Raw genomic sequence first — 21,175 nt, 5'->3', positions numbered from 1 at the left:
GAACAGCTACAGATCTGGAGGGGCACCAGACCTGCACTGGAGGTCAGAGGGGTCATGTGAATCATGTAGAGGTTAATGGACTTTAAACAGTGCCAGGAGGGAAGAACAACTGGAATTATTCATTTATGATCAGTAAGGTCCATTCTATGAAGCCAGAGCATGGATACTATTGTAACAAGGCTGAAAGGCAGAAAAAGCTGATTACTGATTTCTTTTGTACAGTACTTCACGGGAGATTCTGCTGTCATGTGGACTTATATTTAAGGTGTCCATCATGAAAGCAAACTCCACTCGAGCTATTTCGCTCCATTAACAGCATGGGACTCATGCCAAGGTGGCGATGCAAAATATTTTTTTCTGAAGAAATTACTTAAGAAAAGATTTAAATAAATGTGATTGAAGGGTCGAATTAAAATAATACAATACAAACGTGCTTGGAAGTAACACACCCGAAAGCCATCTTACTAACTACAGTTATTGTAAATAATATGAATTATTTAATGTAAATAATAATAATAGAAGTAATAATGACAGTAGTGTATTTTTTCAAACTGCAGCACAGATCACGATTAACTGTACATGTCAGTTATGGCTCAGACGAAACTTTTCTTTCCTTAATAAACGGCGTTTCCCTTTGATGTCGCCGCTGATCCGGCCCTCTCGCGACCGGAGAGAGCGGCGCTTCCAGGGAGTTTTGTTTCTGCACATGCTCAGTTAGGGCTGAGGCCACAGGGCCAGTTCTCCCCCCTGCACTCTTTGGCCTGTGTGCTGTTGAAAAGCTGTGCAGAAGCCGATACCCAAGTGATGGTCTCATGGAGCCTGTCATTGCGCCCGAGTTTGATTTATGTTTTCGTCCACGATGTGCTTTAGGATTTCAATAAGATGTTTGTGTGTTTTGAGATGATCATTTTTTTCCTCGTCTTCAACATCCACGATTTCGTGCAGGCTCAGGGTAAGTTACTTTTATGATTTTATGTCTTAAAAAACTCAGTGTGGGCCTTTTTTGCTACAATTTTAAGAAAATATTTACACTTCTCCTTTCTGCCCTTTGATTGATTACAACTAGTGGGTTTTTTTTGTCTGTCGTGTTAAATACGAGGAATCGCACTGTGGTAAAATTGCTTACAATTTTTTACGCACTTAAACCAGTTGCACTTCTGCGAGACCCATACAATACAGCTGTACAGTAAAACCCGAAATGATACTGTTGGCAAAACAAAATAAGAGAACTGTAGGCAGATATAGGTGGATAATCTCTGTATTACAGACAGCACTGAACATCTGAAAGCTACACCTCCTAACAACGTGATCGCTTCGAGTTTTCCGAAACTTTCGGGAGCTCTTTACTCCATCTAGTGTGTTTAAACAGTTGACCGAGTTGGCATTTTTTTGTACGTTTGCATTAAATGCGAGTTCTGACATGACCACGTAAGACGTGTGAATTAATATTTATTTTGTGTATTGATTGACTTTGGGGTTTTCTCCACAAAAAAATGTCCCTCTATGAAAGAAAAAAGGATAGTGTTTGTAGGCTGCGCACCGGTGTACGATGACAAAGTTTCATTCATTCTTATTTTTGTACTGTTACTGTTGTTGTTTACAACACTTAGCTTCCAAATAAGTAGCAGTTTGTTATTTAACATAAAACGCTTGTCTCTTCACTTATGAAATGTGCTTTTGTTCATAACATGTTGTCCTGCAGAGTTAATGTACGAGAAGCCGCTAGTTGCGCGCAAGACGCTAGACACTAGCAGTTCAAGTGACTTTACTAAAAAACTCACTTTTCAAATGTATTTTAATAAGGGGAAATGCGTTTAATCAGAAGAACTAATGTGTAAATAATTTATACATATAACATTTGTATATTTTATATTTGTGTAAATGGTTATCCTACTTGTATCCAAATTTCATACGTACCCAAAGCTCCTTGTCTGAATTTGTAGTGACGTACAGTATAGTATGTTCCCAGAGCTATATTCAGCAAAAACCTTTCAATATAGTAATTAATTTCATATCACTGTTTATCGAAATATACTTCTGTAGATGGGGTGGGGGGGGGCTTTACATTCACATCTGGGTCGACTTTGAAGTATTGAAAGTCGCTGTTTGTCCAAATGCGCTCAGGATGTGGATTTCTTTGGGGGGCAAATTCCGCTCTAGAGTTACTGACAGGAGACATCTGTCACAGCGTGGAGCGCACATAAAGGCGAATTCAGTTTTTAGGACTTCTCCCCAGACAGGGTCCAGCTCGTTTGTTTAGTATTCAGAGTTAAATTGGGTAAAGCGTGAGGCAAAACGCATTTATATTTAACACGAGTTAGCCTGACAGACTTTGAATATCTTTGACTTGAAAACCTAAGGCGTTTTCGTTTACTTCAGTTGTCTGTATTTCTGATTGGTCGAGGAACTTAACGGTTTATATGCAGGTATAAAACTCCTGTCAGTATGGCACACTCCACAACGCTGTTTTTCTAGAAGCTCTGTTTTTTCATGTTTTAAGTTTTTTCAAAGATGGTAACCACATCCCACCTTCCCCGCCTCCCAGCTGCAGCAATCCCTCTTTTTCCTGTTTTGTTCAGGTTGGTCATTCTCCTTTGCAGACAATACATCTGCTACCAATTTTCTCTTTTAAAGACTCGGTAACACGGAAAAAAAAACCCCAAAAACAAATGTCAGCCTTTCCTTCAATTTTGACGTTGAATTTGAGGGACTTGTTTTCTGGCTCTTTGCATGTGCTGAAGTTATTTTAACATATGTTTTTGATAAGAACGTGATATATTTAACTGTTGCATTTGGAGGTTGATGTATAATAAATATGGTTAATTTATTTGCAGTACAAGATTGCCCTGTAGGTACGTAAGGTTATCTTTGCCAATAAACTTAATGTTTGTAGCCACAGAACAGGTCTACGGGTTGCTGAAAAAAAGCTTATACACGCACAGGCACAATGCAATTTAAGTGTTTTTCTTTACAAAATGTGTATTGCCCTTTAATGACTTTGTAATGTGATCATACATTAAATAGATGATGACGTTGTAATGGAATCTGGGTATAGGTTAGACTGAGTTTTTATATTGCAATACTAAAACTTCATTGATTTCAAAGTACTTGTACATTTTTGTTTTAATGTTTTAATGTTGTTGAAATGCTAGTATACTTATGTTGTGCCACATTGCTTAGCTCACGTTTGCAGTGATTAAGTGCAAAACTAATTAAGTGGTAAATTATTTTTTTCTTTTTTTTTCTTCATTTTCTTTATACCTTTATACCAGGTAGGTCAAGTGAGAACAAATTGTCAGTCACATCTTGGAGATCCATTCATACATCAGGGCATGTTCTAGTGCATTTTGGGTGAAGTACTTTTTATCAGGAATTCAACATGTTCTCACCCAGGATCTGTATCTACGGTCCTTTGGCTCAGAGCCCTGACCACTACGCCACACTGCTTCTATGCCAGAGGAAACACACCCAGTCCCACAGTCCTGGGGTACTCAAAGCACTTTGGTGTTTACATAGGAAGCAGTTGGGATTTAAGAGCCAAAGACCCTGAATAGAGTCAGTATGAGTATTTTTCTCTGTAAATGTTTACAGTGCCTTCAGACAGTATTCAGACCCCTCCGCCTTTTCCAAATCTTGTTGGGTTGTAGACTTATTTTAAAATGGATGAATTGATTCTTTTTTACCATCAGTCGACGCACAATACCCCATAATGACAATGTGAAAACACATTTTTAGGAATTTTTGTAAATTTGTTAAATAAAAACTGAAATCTACCACTTACATAAGTATTCAGACCCTTTATTCAGTACTTTGTAGGAGCACCTTTAGCAGCGATTACAGCTGCGAGACTTCTAGGGTATGCTTCCACCAGCTTTGTACACCTGGATTTGGGCAGATTCTCTCAAACTCTGTCAAATTGGATGGGGAGCGTTGGTGAACTGCAATCTTCAGGTTTCTCCATAGATTTTGTATGGGGTTCAAATCTGGGCTTTGGCTGGGTCACTCAAGGACATTCAGAGACTTGTTCTGAAGCCACTCCAGCGTTGGCTTGGCTGTGTGCTTCAGATCGTTGTCATGCTGAAAGGTGAATCTTCGCCCTAGTCCAAGGTTGTGTTCGCTCTGGAGCAGGTTTTCTTCAAGGACCTCTCTGTATTTGGCTACATTCATCTTTCCCTCAATCCTGACCAGTATCCCAGTCCCTGCCACTGAGAAGTATCCCCACATCATGATGCTGCCACTACCATGCTTCAACGTAGGAATGGTATTAGCCAGGTGATAAGCGGTACCTGGTTTTTGCCAGACATGGAGTTCAATTTGTTTGTCTTCAGACCAGAGAATCTTTTTCCTCTGAGTCCTTTAGGTGCCATTTGGCGAACTCCAGGCGGGCTGTCATATGCCTTTTACTCAGGAGTGGCTTCCGTCTAGCCACTCTACCATAGAGACCTGATTGATGGAGTGCTGCAGAGATGGTCGTTCTTCCAGCAGGTTCTCCCATCTTTACACTGGAACTCCTATGCTCTAGTGTGGCAATTGGGTTCTTGGTCACCTCCCTGACCAAGGCCCTTCTTGCCCAAATGCCCAATTTGGCTTGATGGCCAGCTCTAGGAAGAGTTTTGGTGGTTCCAAACTTCTTCCATTTGACAATGATGGAGGCCACTGTGCTCCTGGGAAACTTCAGTGTGTCACCAATTTGTTTAATACCCTTTCCCAGATTGACACAATCCTATCTCAGAGGTCTACAGAGAGTTCCTTGGACTTCATGGCTTGTTTTTTACTCTGCCATACACTGTGAACTGTGTGACCTTATAAAGACAGGCGTGTGCCTTTCTAAATCATGTCCAGTCAAGTGAATTTGCCACAGGTGGATTACAGTCAGGTTCTAGAGACATCTCTAGGATGATCAAAAGAAATAGGATGCATATGAGCTCAATTTGGAGTGTCATAATAAAGGGTCTGAATACTTTTGTAAATGGGAGATTTCAGTTCTTTATTTTTAAGAAATTTGCTAAAAATTCTAAAAACTTGTTTTCAGTTTGCCATTATTGGGTGTCAATTTATGGGAAAAAAAGAATCAATTCAATCCATTTTGAAATAAGTCTACAACACAAAGTGTGGAAAACGTGGAGGAGTCTGAACACTTTCTGAAGGCATAATTCTTTTGAAACATTTGGACCAATAGTCTCCAACATTCAATTTGGAGAACCATACTCCAGTTTGTCTAATAGCTGTTTTTTAAGATTAGGAACAGTTTCAAAGATTGGGAAGCTATTGATCAGTTGAGCAATAATTTGTTTAGTTAAGGAAACTTTGGTCCTTCCAGGCCAAACTGTATCCTGTTTTTTTATTATTTGAAGTCTTCACTAAATTACTTTAAACAAATCATGTGTTCAGCAGATTGCAGAATTGTTTAAGGTTTTTAGAAATCAGTGATTTAATGTCTACCTATGAAACCTGCAGAATAGGGGCTCTCCAGAAGCATGGGTGGAGACCCCTGATATAGACAAGGCATAAATTGTTTTATGAAATGACTGATCCCTGCTGACCGGAGAGGCAAGTAACCCATCTATCTACACACAGAAAACTTTTGTACTAAAATTAACCCATAAATGGAGAATTTCCAACTTGGACAAGTTTTGTATGTTTGCCTGTAGAACACAGGGTCGGGCTGCGGCTGAGTAGGAGACCCTGACTTCTAAGCTTATTTACGGTCTTTTGGTTCATCTTACCTTTGATGTAGTCTTGTAACCAGGGTCACATGTTCAGTTTCCCTGGACTCTATGCTTCACTATCTGTAAGAGGCCGTATACATTGTCAAATTTAATCCCCTTTCTGGAGAATTATGGACTCTTCTTAGAGCAAGAAACAAAAGAAGTAAATAAGTCATATAATTAATATGAAAGAAAAAGAGTAGGTCACCTTTGCATAAGAATTATTTTTTTTTCTTTTAGTTTCTACTTTTAGCTGACATTTACTGTAACTTACTTATAGAAGTAATCACATTGAGCATTCGGTTTTTGAATAAAATATTAAGCTTAGAAAAAATGTGTATGCATCATTGTGTAATTTCATAAAACGGGACACCAGGGGAAGTGTTGGAATACTTTTGTAAGGCGCTGTATGTAAGGTATAGTATGTATATCAGTACAGTTCCATGCTCCCTTTCCAATTTCTGGAATTTTTGCATATTTGCACTACTGAATGTTATAAGATCATGTGGGCCCTAGTGATATATAAAGGGAGTGAACAGATAATGCCAAAGATTGTTGCTTCTTTCATTTATTTAATAAACAAAGTCATCCAAAGTCCCTGTGTGAAAATAAACACCTTAGATTCAGTAACATTTTGCACCATCATCTCAAGTAAATGTGGCCCCTTCCTCCATGACGAACTGCTTCACTTCAGTAATATTTGAGAGTTCTCGCATGAACTGCAAGTTTCAGGTCCTGTCTGACATTTCTCTGGGGTTTAGGTCTGGGCTTTGATTTGGCCATTCCAAAACATTGAATTTCTTCTTCATTCATTCTTTTGTAAACTCATTTATATGTTTGGGATCATTGTCTTGCTGCATGACCTAATTGCTTTTCAGCTGAAGGACAGATGGCCTGATATTCTCCTGGTCTGATGTTCTCCTCTGATAAAAAAAGCAGAATTCACTTATCCAGGTTCTGAGACAGTGTTTGAGTTTTGCTAGACATAATGGCACCAATGTCCAAAAAGTTCAATTTTTGACACATCTGTCCATAGAATATTCCACCAAAAGTCTGGGGGGCCATCCAGGTAACTTGACATAAGCATGAGTGTTCTTCTTAGTGAGTAGTGGTTTTCACATTGCTAACTCCCATGAATCCTAATTTTACCCCATGCTTTTCTGGTGGAATCGTGATCACTGGCTTTTGCCAAGGTGAGAGAGGCTAGATGATTCCTGAATGTTGCTCTAGGCTGCTTTATGACTTCCTAGACAATTCTACACTAGTCTTTTGGCTTGATTTTGACAGGATGGCCACTCCTGGGAATATTTACTATTGTCCCAAATCTTCTCCATTTCAAGTCAGTGTCTCCTACTGTGGAGCGATGGAGCTCTAGCACTTTAGAAATGGTTATGTAATCTTTTCCTGACTGATATGCATCAATATTTTTTTTTTCATATGTCTTAAATATAGCAAAATATTTTGAGGGGGCACAATGTTTCTTTAGATTCTATTATATGTGGTGAGAAGAACTTCGCTGTGATGATGAGACAAAGTTTGTGAGGCCTGGCCCAAATTAGCCCTGATTGTTTAATAAAGTATACACACAGCTGGCTGTAATTATGTTTGCCCTGTGTTTGCTTGAACTAGGGGGCTGTTGACCTTTTCACAAGTGAACACTGGATTTTGGATGACTTTGTATGCAAAATAAATGAAACACACAACAAACTTGGTGTTAGTTGTTCAGGGCTCCTTTATATATCACTATGACCAACATGAAGGTCTGATAACATTCATTGGCAAAAATTTAGAAACTCTGAAAGGGGTGAATAGTTTGTCACAGAACTGTATATTTAAATAAATAAAAAATTATGGTAAGTTTTTATTTTATTTATGGTATTTCTTTTGAATTCAACAAAATAAAGTAATAGGTTGTCTATCTGTTTTTCTGTTTTTGTAAAGGGTTTGCTTGTGCACTTTTATACATTTTGACAGTGAATAAGAACACCTTTGATAGCTAGGGCTGGTTCTGTAGAATCCATTACTCTTCTCAAAAATCAGTATGATGGATTTTTGAGGAAATATATGCAGTACAGAGCTTATCAAACTTAGCATTCATCCCACAAAAGGTATTGCCCATTAAACTGTTAATGGCAGTTTTGCATGGCCTGTGTTCTCTTAACAAGTGGCATTCTGGAAGATCTGCCCTGGCATTCACTAACTGACTGTGCTGCCAAGAGCAGAAGTAAAGCTAGATGTTCTATTGACATATAAGGTACTATATTCCTGGAGAAAAGGCACTTGCATGCTAGTAAATTTAAACTCAATTCAATTTAATTTTTATGTAGCGCCTTTCATGATAAGGTTGTCCCAAGGCGATTAACAAAGCAAGTGACCATACATGTTGTCAATACAGAACAGAATTTCAGCTTAGGGTGGACCGGTGGCTCTATGGCTAAGGATCTGCGCCTCTGGCTGGATGGTTGCCGGTTCGTATTCCACAGCTGTCAGAGGAATCCAACTCCGCTGGGCCCCTGAGCAAGGCCTTACTTAACCCCAACTGCTCCAGGGGCTCCGTATAAATGGTTGACCCTGCACTCTGACCCCAGGCTTCTCTCCCTGTCTGTGTCTTTCATGGAGAGCAAGTTGTGGTATGCGAAAAGACAAATTCATAATACAAGAAATGGTATATGGCTAATAAAGTGATCTAGTATACTAGTGAGTACAGTATTTTGCAAAAGGGACCACAGGTTGCACAAAGACATAGGAGAACAGATATGTGCACTATTATTGCATTTAGTATTGTTGCATTTAATTTCTACGTGTTGCTGTTATGCTAAATTACATAGGTTTTCCATTTAATCTTGTTCCTGGTTTTTTTTTTAATACTAATAAACAGGTACACAGGTATACAGGTAAGACAGGATAATGATTTTCCTTTTGTCTGGGGAAAAATCTCTTGTGTCTTAGATTTTGAGTTATGCACTTACAGTAGACAGCAGTTTGGAGAGAAATGTTGCATTATTTTCCATTTAGAAAAGTGAATGTCCACACATTTGGATTTTCAGTGCACAGTAAATTGTATCTAGGGTGATTTCTTCTGTATCAAAGAAACTGCTCGGTGACTAGCATTGCTCCAACCCACGGAGAACTACTTAGAACAGGAGTGGTTCTGAAGGCCCAGTTTTCATATTGAATTATAGACTTTAGTGTCATACAACTGAACTATGAGTTTTACTACTGCTGTGTGTTCATAAAATAGTATTGTCTTTTATATTTTTTCTTGATCTTGTGAAGCCCTGATATATTTACATTAATATATACAGTATTTAGATTTTTCTTTGGGAGAATTTTTGAAAATCTTACAATAACATGATTGAAGTCAGTTAAGTAGTACTGCTGCTTAGCTTCAGCTAATAAGTATTTTGAGGAAAAAGTGTGTGGTGAGCTAAGAGATGTCTTGAGCATGAAGTGGCTTACCCAGGTCAAGCATCAACGGGGGGATTCTGAATAGTGGACCATTGAAATCCCTTTCTTAATGTAAAAAGTGTTGCCTTAGGCATGATTTTTTTGTTGAGCATGTGTCAACATTTTGTCACCAGGTAGAATTACAATTACAGTATACTATTTGTGTAATAAAAGTATTATATTCTTTTTATCCTCTTTATTCAAATTATATCAGAAATATCTCAGATTTGCAAAACACGGGGCACTTTTCAATTCAATTTATTTTTATATAGCGCCTTTCACAACAAGGTTGTGTGACAGTACATGACATTACAATACAGAAAGAGAAAGAGCCAGAAGGCAGCGGAGGAGAGGACACTTTCCCTGTTATGGGTCTTTGAGCTTAGATCATGCTTAATGCAATATTAAACTTAATAGTTACACCTCCTTTAACACAGAAACATGGGACCTGAGATGCTTGATTTTATTTGCAGTTCATTGGAAGGAAGTAAAACACATGATCAGATTCATTACAATTGTGTAGAAGCCAATGAATAATTACAAAAATTGTTTGCAAATGCTTGAAGACAACCTGGCTGCTCAGTATTCCTTTTTGATATTTTCTTTCATGACCCCTTTTTCCTACTTTGGTCAAGCCAGCATTGTATACATTAATGCAGAATGACCTCAGTAATGGGGAGTGATCTCTGACTTTGTACTGTACCTTGTCCAAAACTCTGAAAAGACTGTGTATTCCACAACATAAAAGAATGTTCATTCTTCTTCAGCATAAACAAGCAGCTTACTAATTCAGCATTATCTCTCCTTATGAATACAGAAAGTAGTACTTGTTTATTTTAATTTTCTTAAATCTTGAAAACAGTACATTAAATCACTTGACAAGAATTATACATGGATTTTGCATATGCGTTTTTGCATATATTCCAGTGTCTTGATAGTGAACTGAAGAGTGTGCTTTAATTCAATTCGTGGTTGATAGCATCTTGACTGAGATTTTATAGAACATACAGGAAGATCTCATAGATAAAGTTAAGGTAAGGGAAAATAACATTCTTAATTTTGCCTACCCATGTTCCATACCCAGGATATGCAAGATTATACTGGATAGGGTTGAATAAAAGGCTTTTGAATTTAAAAACCTGTTTATTTTTATAGAAAGAAAGAAATTGGAAGCTTGTTCCATATTGAAGTCCCATAGTTTTTTACACCACATTATCCTGTATTTAATGATTTTAACTAAGCATTGAGGAACATTTTCAAGGAAAAGTAGATATGAACACAATACCACGAGTTGAAAAGTCAAATGAAAATTGTATAAAAACTAATGAGTCACCCAGTGGGACTGTGTGTCCTCCCTTCTGTGGAAGGAGGTAACATCAACAGTACAGTATGAACTTTAAGAAACTGGTCTCTCACTGTCAGGCTTCAAACTCAGCTCCTTAACGAGACTGTGCTAAATTGTACTTTAGTCATGCTGATCAGTGTAGATAGCACTGAAGTAAAGGTTACTATGTATTTAATTTTCCAGTGGTTTTCAAAGGTGGTCTAAAGTAAATTAAAGAATGCACTCTTCAACACGATGAAGCAATATTTTATTTAATAAAAAATTAAAATAGTCTGGCGTGTGCTTGTAACCTTGTAGTAGAATTCCTGTCCAGGGCAAAAGCCATTTTTCAGGTCTGACTTATTTTTTCCAAATGCCATTTTAATGTGAAAAGATGTATGAAATTTGAGGCTTATTGTATTATATTTTTCCAAAGCAGAACCCAAAACCATAGATACAGTAGAAGTAAGTGTTTTTTATGTATTTAATGTTTATTTTTGGTCTTGTTTCGAGACACCCAGTTCTTTTTTCAGCTCACCTCTGGTGGAGACAGTGGCCGAAGGCTCAGCCATGTGCTCCTGACCAGCAGGCACAACTCAGTTCCTGCACCCAGCAGGAGTGACATTAACATGGATAGCTGCCACACAGCTTTCTCCTAATTTCCTTGTCACAGAGAACAAGTTATTATTATAATTATTATTATAATAATTTAATTTCCTCCTCTGTAGCCAATGAAAGAGCAGTGTTTTCAAGTTAGTATCATAGCCAAACACAAACTGGCAGAAACGCATATGACAGAGTCCTGCAACTCAACTTGAGAGTGTAATAATGTGAGCACCTTGATGAGAACACTGTGCTTTTGTCAGTACGTGTTTCGAGTGTTTCAGATGCTGTACTACACTATACCAAATGATACTGTGTCAATCAGCAAAAACAGTAAAGATAGAATGAAGAGCAGCTTCTCTTAAAAACAGGGGTACCACTGAACAATGAATGAGAAAAAAACAATAAAATACCTGTGAAGTGTCAGTGAAAGTGTATGTGGTGGGAAAACTTTGAGGACTTCAAGCATTGTTTAGAAAATGTATGACAAGAGACGGTGTTACGTAGGATTTGTCTGAGTACAGGCTGGATTATTTGGTGCCAGCAGCCATGTCACCCTGCAATTTACAATTGGCAACCTACTGAAGCTAAGCAGGTGTGAACCTGGTCAGTACCTGGATAGGAGACCTCCTGGGAAAAACTAAGGTTGATGCTGGAAGAGGTGTTAGTTACAGTAAGTACTCACAACTGGCACTCCACTAAAGATAAGCAGGTGTGAGCCTGGATGTACATTACCTGGATGAGAGACCTTCAGGGAAGAGGTGTTGTTACTGGAAGAGGTGTTAGTGGGGCCAGCAGGGGGCGGTCACCCTGCGGTCCATGTGGGTCCTAATGCCCCAGTATAGTGACGGGGACACTATACTGTAGACAAGCGCTGTCTTTCGGTTGAAACGTAAAACTGAGGTCCTGACTCTCTGTGGTCATTAAAAATCCCAGGGTGTTTCTCGAAAAAAGTCTCCTCCTAATAATCCCCCTCTATGAATTGGATACATTACTTTGTTCTCTTCTCCAACCCCCCCCACCCCCTCCGACGGCAGGCGGAGCGACGCGCCGGTTGGAGTATTCTCGGTAGCATTTAATGGCAAAATCGGCTCAAAGATTTGGTTCAAACCACCAAATGGAGACGGCCGTGCTGACAAGCGGACCTTGCTGATGTGGGATTAACTCTAGGATGGGAGACAGGCTGGATTATTTGCAAAATGTATATGTTCACATCCGAAGAAGGCTCCAAAGCTGAAACATTGTGTTTCCTTTCATCTCTTTTCAGCATGTTACAGCATGTTAGGTGCATGTTTCAGCACCTATTACTTGTTCCTTTGTAGCCTGCGCATGCTGACGCAGCTACCCACCTGAACATTCATATGTTGCCTGGAGCACAGCTAGAGTTCCATTGGAAAATGGGGAGCCAATGGTCCACTGCATCTATAACTGTATAGTTAATATGGCAGTGTAGTATGAGAGAAGCTTCAGCTAATAACTGACTCTGGACAGACAACACCAACACTTGACACCAGTCACTAATCGTATTATGCTCAGTCAAAATTACTGAGGAAAACAATGCACCCCCTCAATACATACATTGTGAGTGATGTGTTTTTTTTCTGTAGGTTTTGCAGAATATGTTGGTTTCATTTGTTTACTGCCCATGGGGGCCTCTACTGCCCTTTTTCTATGTTACCTGAAAATGTTTCATATGGTTTACGTAACCCACGTCAAAGTACTGTATGATTAAAGCTAGTCATTTCACTTGGGTGGCAGTGGGTTGGGGTTGTGGGAGGAAAATTAGTGGTTCATCTGAATTTTTTGCTTAAAGTGCAGTTGAGAGAAGTGAACAATTGCCAAATAAATGAAATTGTGTCTGTGATATCTCACTCTGCCGTTTGTTACAAAAATAGTACAGAAACTGAACAGGCCAGAGAATGGCACTGAGTACACGTCTGAAATTGTAAATTGTCTGTATCTGGTTTCCATTCATGTTTGATCAGTTGTGCCTCGCTGTCAAGTACTGCCCTTTCAAGTTGCTTTAATTCCTGCCAGAGATTCAAATTTTGAACATCAAATGCGTACTTTATAGACTTTCGCACATGAAGTTGCTCTGTTCTGTTCTCTTCCTGCAAACAGCTTGGCGCTCAAGGCAGATGAGAGGGTGGTCCCTGGGGCCAGGTTTTAAGGGGGGGGGGTTTGTGGATATCTGGGAATTCCTTTGATGTGGCTTGTGGGTGGCATTATTTTTATTCCCTAGAAAACAAGGACACAGTAGCAGCCCTTAAACTGCTAGCACGATACACTCAGTAACTAGAGCATTGGAGAACATTCTGGTTCCTGATGAATTAAAAGTGGAAAAAGCTGTGTATTCCGTATAAAAAGCAGTCCCTCATGCTCTTAAGTTGATTGAAACCCTTTGTGTGTGCAATGTGTAAAGCGAACTGCTCCCGCGCACCTGGGAGAAAGTCTCCTGCCCCGGAGTACGTCTTGCTAACTTATTTCACTCTGTTTTTAAGGTTCAGTATTACAGAAGTATATCAACATTTAAGAATAATTCTCTCTAAAGGCTGTATATATAGTCATAAACTTTCAGATCACATTTTTTCGCACTCGGGATGTTGCTAATGAAGGTCATGATATTTTGTATTGAGGTTAGTTTCATAAGGGACATAAAGTAGTAATAGTATCAGATACAGAATACTGTAGGATATGCTTTTGATGGTTCTTTTGGCTTGGCACAAAAGAGGTTTGAAATGTAAAATATAATTAAAATCTTAAACATCTGTTGAAGATTCTAATTATGTCCTCCAAGATTGAGTGAGACACTGCAAACTTGACTTTAATCATCAAAAAAAGAAGCTTTGCACTAACAGCATGTGGTGCCTTAATACAATCAAGCATGGACTCCGTGGGTTTGTCAGAGCCTGATACAGTGATCGCAACAGCTGTGTGCCTCTGAATTCTCTTCAGAGTGGGCAAATTAGTGGGATGCTGGAATCTCTTTTATCACAACTGCTAGTCAAGATGTCCCAATGTGAGATCTATAGGGCTCCACTCTGGGCTACTAGTCACCCATGGAAAGATGTCACTTTTGGCTCTTTGTTGTGGAGTATGAGGCCTTCATTAGCAACTGTTTTATAGTCTGGAAAATCTGCTTCATCTTGCTGTTGCTCATGCATGGTTTCTTAACATAATCCTGCAGTAAATTGTATTTATTATTATAAAAACATTTATGAACACGTTCCTCGTGGAGGATGTTAAAAAAACCACAATAGTGTCAGTCTTGAATGAGGCCTTTACCGAGAAGGTGGGCTCTGTAGTTCGGAAATTCAGTTGTTTTTATCAGTGGAAGTTTTATCAAGGTCTCGTTCTGATTCCTGATAGATAGATTCTTTATTGATCCGGTGAGGGAAATTGCAGTGCAACAGCAGCTTAACACAGACAACACAGCCACAGTGTAACGAATGATACAATAATAATAATACAATACATATCAGTACAGTGAGAAGTGCAGTACGAAGAGTTATTCACAGTCCAGAACACACAAAGAACAGAATAGTACACAAAAAAGTCGTATTGCACAATATAAATATAAGTGTATTGCACAGGTTCCTGGCATATATTGCACAAAAACGGTTGTAAATGGGGAAAAAGAAAAAGAACAGATGTAACAGTTTACTGTTCAGTCCAGAAACAGGTCACTGTCAATGTTGCCTCTGCCCAGACGCAAGGTGCATGCGTTGTATAGTCTTATGGCAGAAGGCAAGAATGACCTCCTGTAGCGCTCCCTGTCCCACCGTGGATGAATCAGTCTGTTGCTGAACGTGCTCTTCATTTCTACAAGCCGGTCATAGAGTGGATGGGAGGGGCTGTCCATGATGGCCTCTAGTTTGGACACCATTCTCCTCTCAGCCACTACCTCCAAGGGGTCCAGGCCAGACCCAATGACAGAGCTTGCTCTCCTGATGAACTTGTTCAGCCTGTTAGAAGCCACTGCTCTAATCCCAGAGCTGATGCCTTCACTCTTAATCTGGTGCCGTCAGGGAAAGTGGTATAGATGATCTGACATCATCAGTGGGCGTGTTTTCATCTCTTCTCTGCTGGTACAGGGTGGTATTGCAGAACAGTTCAGTCAAAATTGTTGATGTATAAACTAAACAAACATCAGATACGACGTTTAATTTAAGTATATATTGTTTTTATTGCATCTGAAGTTTCTGAAATATTTCATTTTGAGTAAATGTCTTTAAAACTGAAAGTGTTCCAAGCCATTTTAATACAAATTTAATTTCAGTCTAACAGTCCCTTTGTGAAAAGGTATCTTGTAATATCTAATAAACTGGATCACAAAAAACATGGGTGCTTATGGCAACAGTTAAAGAAGTTTAAAAATCAATTCAAAATGCTTTAAAGATATTGGTTTAGGTTCATTTTTGGACTGTTTCTTTGGCATTCAAATAAGCTTGGAAAATACTGAAGTTAATTGGTCTAATTAAAATGATTTCACTATTTTATCTCAACACTAACATTCCTCGCTAGAGTATAAAGAATGTGTGGTGACCACCACTAATGGATTTTTTTTTTAGAAAGAGAGACACAGTTTAGACTGTTTTAACTGACTCACCCCAGAAATATTTAGATACCACAGAAAATGAAAACTGTAAGCATTGACATACTGTATAGCTAATCCAAACATGAGGCAATGGGTTTGGTGTGATTTGCTCTTGTCTGATATGGAAGTCCTTTAACAGTGCTGTGATAAGAATAAAGCTGATAATAGAGCTCAGCTTAGATAAGGCACATAGTGAAGATGGGAGCTGGTTGATTGAAGTGAGAGAGAGTTAACATTGTTTTGGTCTTTTAATTTTTTAAGTACAGTGCTACGTGACAACATGAAAATAATTTGTGAGCTTTTTGTGTTTTCCATTTGTTACTGTATCTTTAATGAGATATATATTATTTTAGTGTCTTTTTTCTAAAATTTGGTAAATTGAGGTCCTTTTCAGCAGGAATTCTGGGTTTCAGTGTCTCAAGGAAACAGTTGATTTAATTTATTATTGTAGAAATGGTTTTTGATAGAGCTCATTTCCTGACATTTTGATACACCATCCAAACTAGAATGACCATACCTTTTTGGATATTCCTTTAGAGCAGGGGTCTCCTACCGTGGTGTTGGTGAGCCCAAGTCCAGTTATGCTGGCATCACACCACACGACTTTTCCTAGGATTTTCAGTCATAGCTTTCATTTATATAATCGTAATAAAATCACAGCGAGTTGTAGAGAGTCCGATACCGTCAGTTGTGTAGTGTGACACCCCCAGCGACTCAGTCATAGCGCTTTTAACAGCCCCTATGACTCTCTGTGACTGGCTACAACAAAATAATTTGATTTTCTCGTAGCGAGTCGCAAGTCATAGGGGTGGTCTCTTGTCCAGTCAACAGCCAATGAGCACTCAGCTGGAATTTCGATGCCCACAAACAATGAAGAACAATGGTGATGAAACCATATTGTCCACGACCAAACAAATGTGGTCTACTCCACGTTTTTCAGCGTATCCCCTTCTTTTTTTTCACCTCACAAAAGAGGGCACAGGCTGCAGCAACGGTGGCAACTACCTGCTTGTTCTCCAAGTTTGTTGACTTTCGTGCGTTACTCCTCCTCTTATTCTGATGTGCTCCACTTTGATTGGCTGCCAAAATGAGGCGACCTCACGGTACTTTGGCGGCGCAATACAAGATTTGGAACTGTGATGAAATGTCGTGAGAGAATCATGTAATTAGTTACCCCCTGTGATTCCTAGTCTTATAATTTCACACCCTCTAGGAAAGACAAGGCAGCGAGATTAAGCAACTGCAGCAGTTAAAAATGACATGCTCTCCGACTAAAAGTCGTGTCGAGTCATGTAGTGTGACCCCGACATTAGTCTTAGAGGTCAAACTACCTTGCCTGTTTTATTAAGATTAGGTGTACAGGTATGTTATTTATCAGTTAAGCTGTTTATCCAGCTGACTGTGATATTTCCATTCAATGTACGATTCTCTTTTAGGCTGATCAAGTTGTTGAATGGATCTGCTGTTTATGAAAGTCCTCTTTTTCTTTTACTTAAGCTTCACTGTTTGAAGATGCCAGTGGTTCTCTGACAAACAAGTACTTTTCTACTTCAATAGCTGACTTTGTTTACTGTAATTCTTAAGACTTAACATCTAAGACTTGGCTTTTCAAATAGAAGTTTTTGCACTTGTGTGTGTAGTATGTACTGTATTAATTTATTTTCAGTAGCATTTATTTTAACTCTCTCTGAACTTCAAAACAGGGAAGGTTGTATCTAAAGAGAACATCCTTTCAGATATGTTTGCAAAAATGGTTGCACTTATTAGTGAAGTACACTGTTTATTTACTTGGGCATAGTCAGGCGGGTTATTTTGTATAAGCTGTATAAGTTGAAACTTCACGATATAAAGAAAGGATGTAAATGACCTGTTCTGTACTGTGAAACATTGGTGACAGATTGTCTTGAGGTGTCCATTTTGCCTCTTGATCAAAATATCCATCATCCTGAATGTGGGTTTCATTCCTATGGGTGATGACAGGTTCACAAGATGAAGCCAGATATTCCTTCTGTGGTTTCTGCACATTACAGGTATCTGTCATGAGGATATGGATGAAAATATCATAAACTAAACTGGAAAAGACTGAGGTTATCCTCATAGGCACCAAACATTAATTTCACAAAGTTAATTTTTTATTTAAGAAGTTTAGATTATTTGTGTGGAATTGTACCCAGCTTTGAGTTTTTTGAAAATGTTTAATTACTGAACTACACAAGGGAATCCATGATATTTGACATCTGTTTTAAGTAATCAGCAGTGAGACTCTTGTATGGTATCAATCATATGTCCTTGAATTGTAATGCAATTCTGAAGAAAAACTTTTCTTTCTTTTTGATTAATAGATTCATTATGCTGTCACCATGGAAGGGAAATTTCACGATGTAGGGAGGCCTGTGAGCAGGTAAGACAACTTCACGGTATAGTAACTTCACTTAAATGGCTCTGAAATAATATGGTGCACATAACAAAGATAATAAAGAATGATTTCCTTTAAGTTGTTTACAAATAGCAGACTAGGTACAGTTTTTCATCCAATGCAACTTTTCATTAACCAATTAATCAAAACCAATTCATTAAAGCTTATTAATGACTCAAAATAATGCTTATTACCTCACACAATATGATAATGTCAGACAAAATGGACAAAATCTGGTAACTGGAACTCAGATGAAACGTTTGTCCCATCTCATTTTATGACAACATCTTCAACAGTAGCACAGGGTTCTTGTTTGTTGTTTTCTAGCTCCCAAGATATAAAGAACCATTCTTCTCTTTTGGTTTATAACTCAAAACTAGAAGGAAAAATACCAGCTTCATTTAAAATCAAATATTTGTCATTGATCTGTGAGCATCTAGGTGAATGACACCATTAGTGTGTTACTTTTGTATAGTCCTTTATATCGTCACCGTTCAAAACACGACCTCCATAACCTATGTGGCTTATTGCGGCTTTTTTCTCTACTTTTTACAACGAACAAGAGGTGGGCACTTGTGCTCTGATGAGAGATATTAAGTCCAGCATTTATTTTCCTCATGGGAGGCCCGTACTAAATTCAGAAGCAGAATAAATAAATGGCGGAAAAAAAATAAATTGTTTGAATTTTTTTTTCTACAAGCAAAAAAGGGCACTTGGGCCAATGAGGTCAAAGGGTTGGGGCCTGAGCCACTGTAGCCTCCCCGCTCTGCACGTCCCTTCTGTCTAGACATGGAAAGAGGTTTGAACTTTATGATTTTAATGACTGAAACGTCATTTAAAACTAGTACACTAGAGCAAACATATTCTGAGATAGTTCTTCATAAAAAAGCTGATGACATTTTGTTTAAAGTCTGATTTTTTTCAAACCTGGCATGACATGACTCATAATAGCATGACAGGATGAGACACGGGTGCACTTTCCAATGAAATGAGTTGTTATTCGTGTGGGCTCATTCCTCAACTACATCGACATTTGAAAATGAGAGCAGGTTATTCGGCCTGGCCTACATATAGTTTGGTTTTTAGTAGTCATAATAATACTGCTTGCATGTGTACTGATTAATTAATTATTAATAATCAATCATCAGGAAAATAATTATCTGAGTAGACCGGAATCTATTGTAAAAAAAAACACTCGTACATGTTAAGGAATACAACAAATGCCAACAACACTAAAACAAGACAAACCAATAGACAATATATGGGTTAACAGCAGATATATGCAGTTCTCCAAAGGTAACAGATGTCCTTGACTCAGACTTCCACTGCAGGTCGGTCTGTTCAGATTTTTCACTGAACAGTGTTACATGCTTGCACATGCAGAGTTTGTTCTGGGATTTTTCACTACAGTTACAGTAGGTACTTAAGTGAATATTGAAATGCAGCTCACAACTGGCAGCCCACTAAAGCTAAGCAGATTTGAGGCTGGATGTACAGTACCTGGATGGGAGACCTTCGGGGAAGAGGTGTTGCTGCTGGAAGAGGTGTTAGTGGGGTCAGAAGGGGGTGCTCACCCTGAGGTCAGTGTGGGTCCTAATGCCCCAGTATAGTGACGGGGACACTATACTATTAAAAGGTGCCGTCTTTCAGATGAGACGTAAAACCGAGGTCCTGACTCTCTTTGGTCATTAAAAATCCCAGGGCATTTCTCGAAAAGAGTAGGGGTGTAACCCCAGTGTCCTGGCCGAATATCCCATTGACTTTTCCCAGTCATGGCTTCCTAATAATCCCCCTCTATGAATTGGCTTCATTGATCTGCTCTCCTCCCCACTGATAGCTCATGTGTGGTGAGCGTTCTGGTGCACTATGGCTGCCGTCACACCATCCAGGTGGAGCTGCACATTGGTGGTGGTGGAGGGGAGTCCCCATTACCTGTAAAGTGTTTTGAGTGGAGTTTCCAGAAAAGTGCTACGTAAATGTAAGGGATTGTTATTATTGTTATTGTAGCGATATTCTTCCTGACAGGCAGCAAATGCATTGTTATTTAACGGGTGAGTGGAGCAGCACTGGAGAAACATAATAAGGAAAGTTATTTGCAGGACCTTCTGAATTTTATGAATATGGACCTCTGTACTGTTGCTCTAAATAGCATGCACATGTAGCTGGCCTTTAGAAACTGTTTAAACTTTTGAGATTATTGGCTAGAGAGCGAGGTGGTCCACAAGGCAAGATGGTCCAGGTCCAGAGAGTCGGAGAAAGCAAAGTTTCTGTTTTTTTGAAGGACTGGGCCTCCAGGCTGGAGATCATAATGATCCCTACATGAGTGGTGGTTTTTCATCCGAGCATGCCTGTCAATATCAATTGGTTGGTTTAAGCTGTTGGTGCCTTTTGGTGGATTTGCAAGGCTCATTGATGTGACATTCTTATCAGGGCTGTTCAGTGTTTCTGTTCCTCTGGACAGTTTGTCTTCCTCGCTGTTAATAGGGGCTGGAGCCTTGGCTGCCGTCGTTTGCATTCCTTAGTGGCCTGCCAGTGTGAGGTTGGTCTGTGGAGATACAGAATTCCTCCCCCCCCCTTTTGGAGCTTGACCTAATTTGCTAATTCATCTGGATAAGTTTATTTACACAATTTCTGTACATTCAGGACAGCGTCTAGGAAATTATGGTTGTAAGTCACTTGAATAATGGCTTTGATTTTAAAATGCCACGGTGAGGGAAAGATCTTCAGTCGCACATTCAGAATTCTATGTAACACAAATCGTGGTCAGCTGTTTTCAAGACTGATTCAAAGAGGATGTTAATGAATATAGAGATACTGCCAGGCACAAACAGATGAACTGGAGGATATCACCTGCAATTTACTTTATGTTTCCCTTTTATAAGCTCCTTATGAGATAAAGGCAGAGATAAGCAGCTCCTCTGCTGCTTATTTTGATCCTTTTGAAAATACCATAATCCAAGTGAGAAGTCATTTAATGTATCCTTCATGCTTTAGGTACAATGTATGTACAGGTGTGCTTTTTTGCTTTCTGCTTTTTTATAGTGTGTTTTGTGTGTTAAAGTGCTGGCTTTCTGGTTTGC

General features: G+C 38.9%; 1 protein-coding gene across 1 annotated transcript in view; it reads left to right on the top strand.

Annotated features, from left to right (window-relative positions):
• Nucleotides 1-710: 710 nt before the first annotated feature.
• Nucleotides 711-21,175, top strand: part of reck (reversion-inducing-cysteine-rich protein with kazal motifs) — a 74,435-nt gene continuing 53,970 nt past the window's right edge. Inside the window, exons 1-2 of the mRNA XM_015354514.2 lie at nt 711-952; nt 18,022-18,080. Of these exons, the coding sequence (XP_015210000.1) occupies nt 883-952; nt 18,022-18,080 (129 nt within the window). The 5' untranslated portion in view covers nt 711-882. The remainder of the gene's footprint in view (nt 953-18,021; nt 18,081-21,175) is intronic.

Source organism: Lepisosteus oculatus, chromosome 6 (assembly GCF_040954835.1).
Source record: "Lepisosteus oculatus isolate fLepOcu1 chromosome 6, fLepOcu1.hap2, whole genome shotgun sequence".
Taxonomy (NCBI): domain Eukaryota; kingdom Metazoa; phylum Chordata; class Actinopteri; order Semionotiformes; family Lepisosteidae; genus Lepisosteus; species Lepisosteus oculatus.
This window is presented reverse-complemented; position numbering and strand designations above follow the sequence as displayed.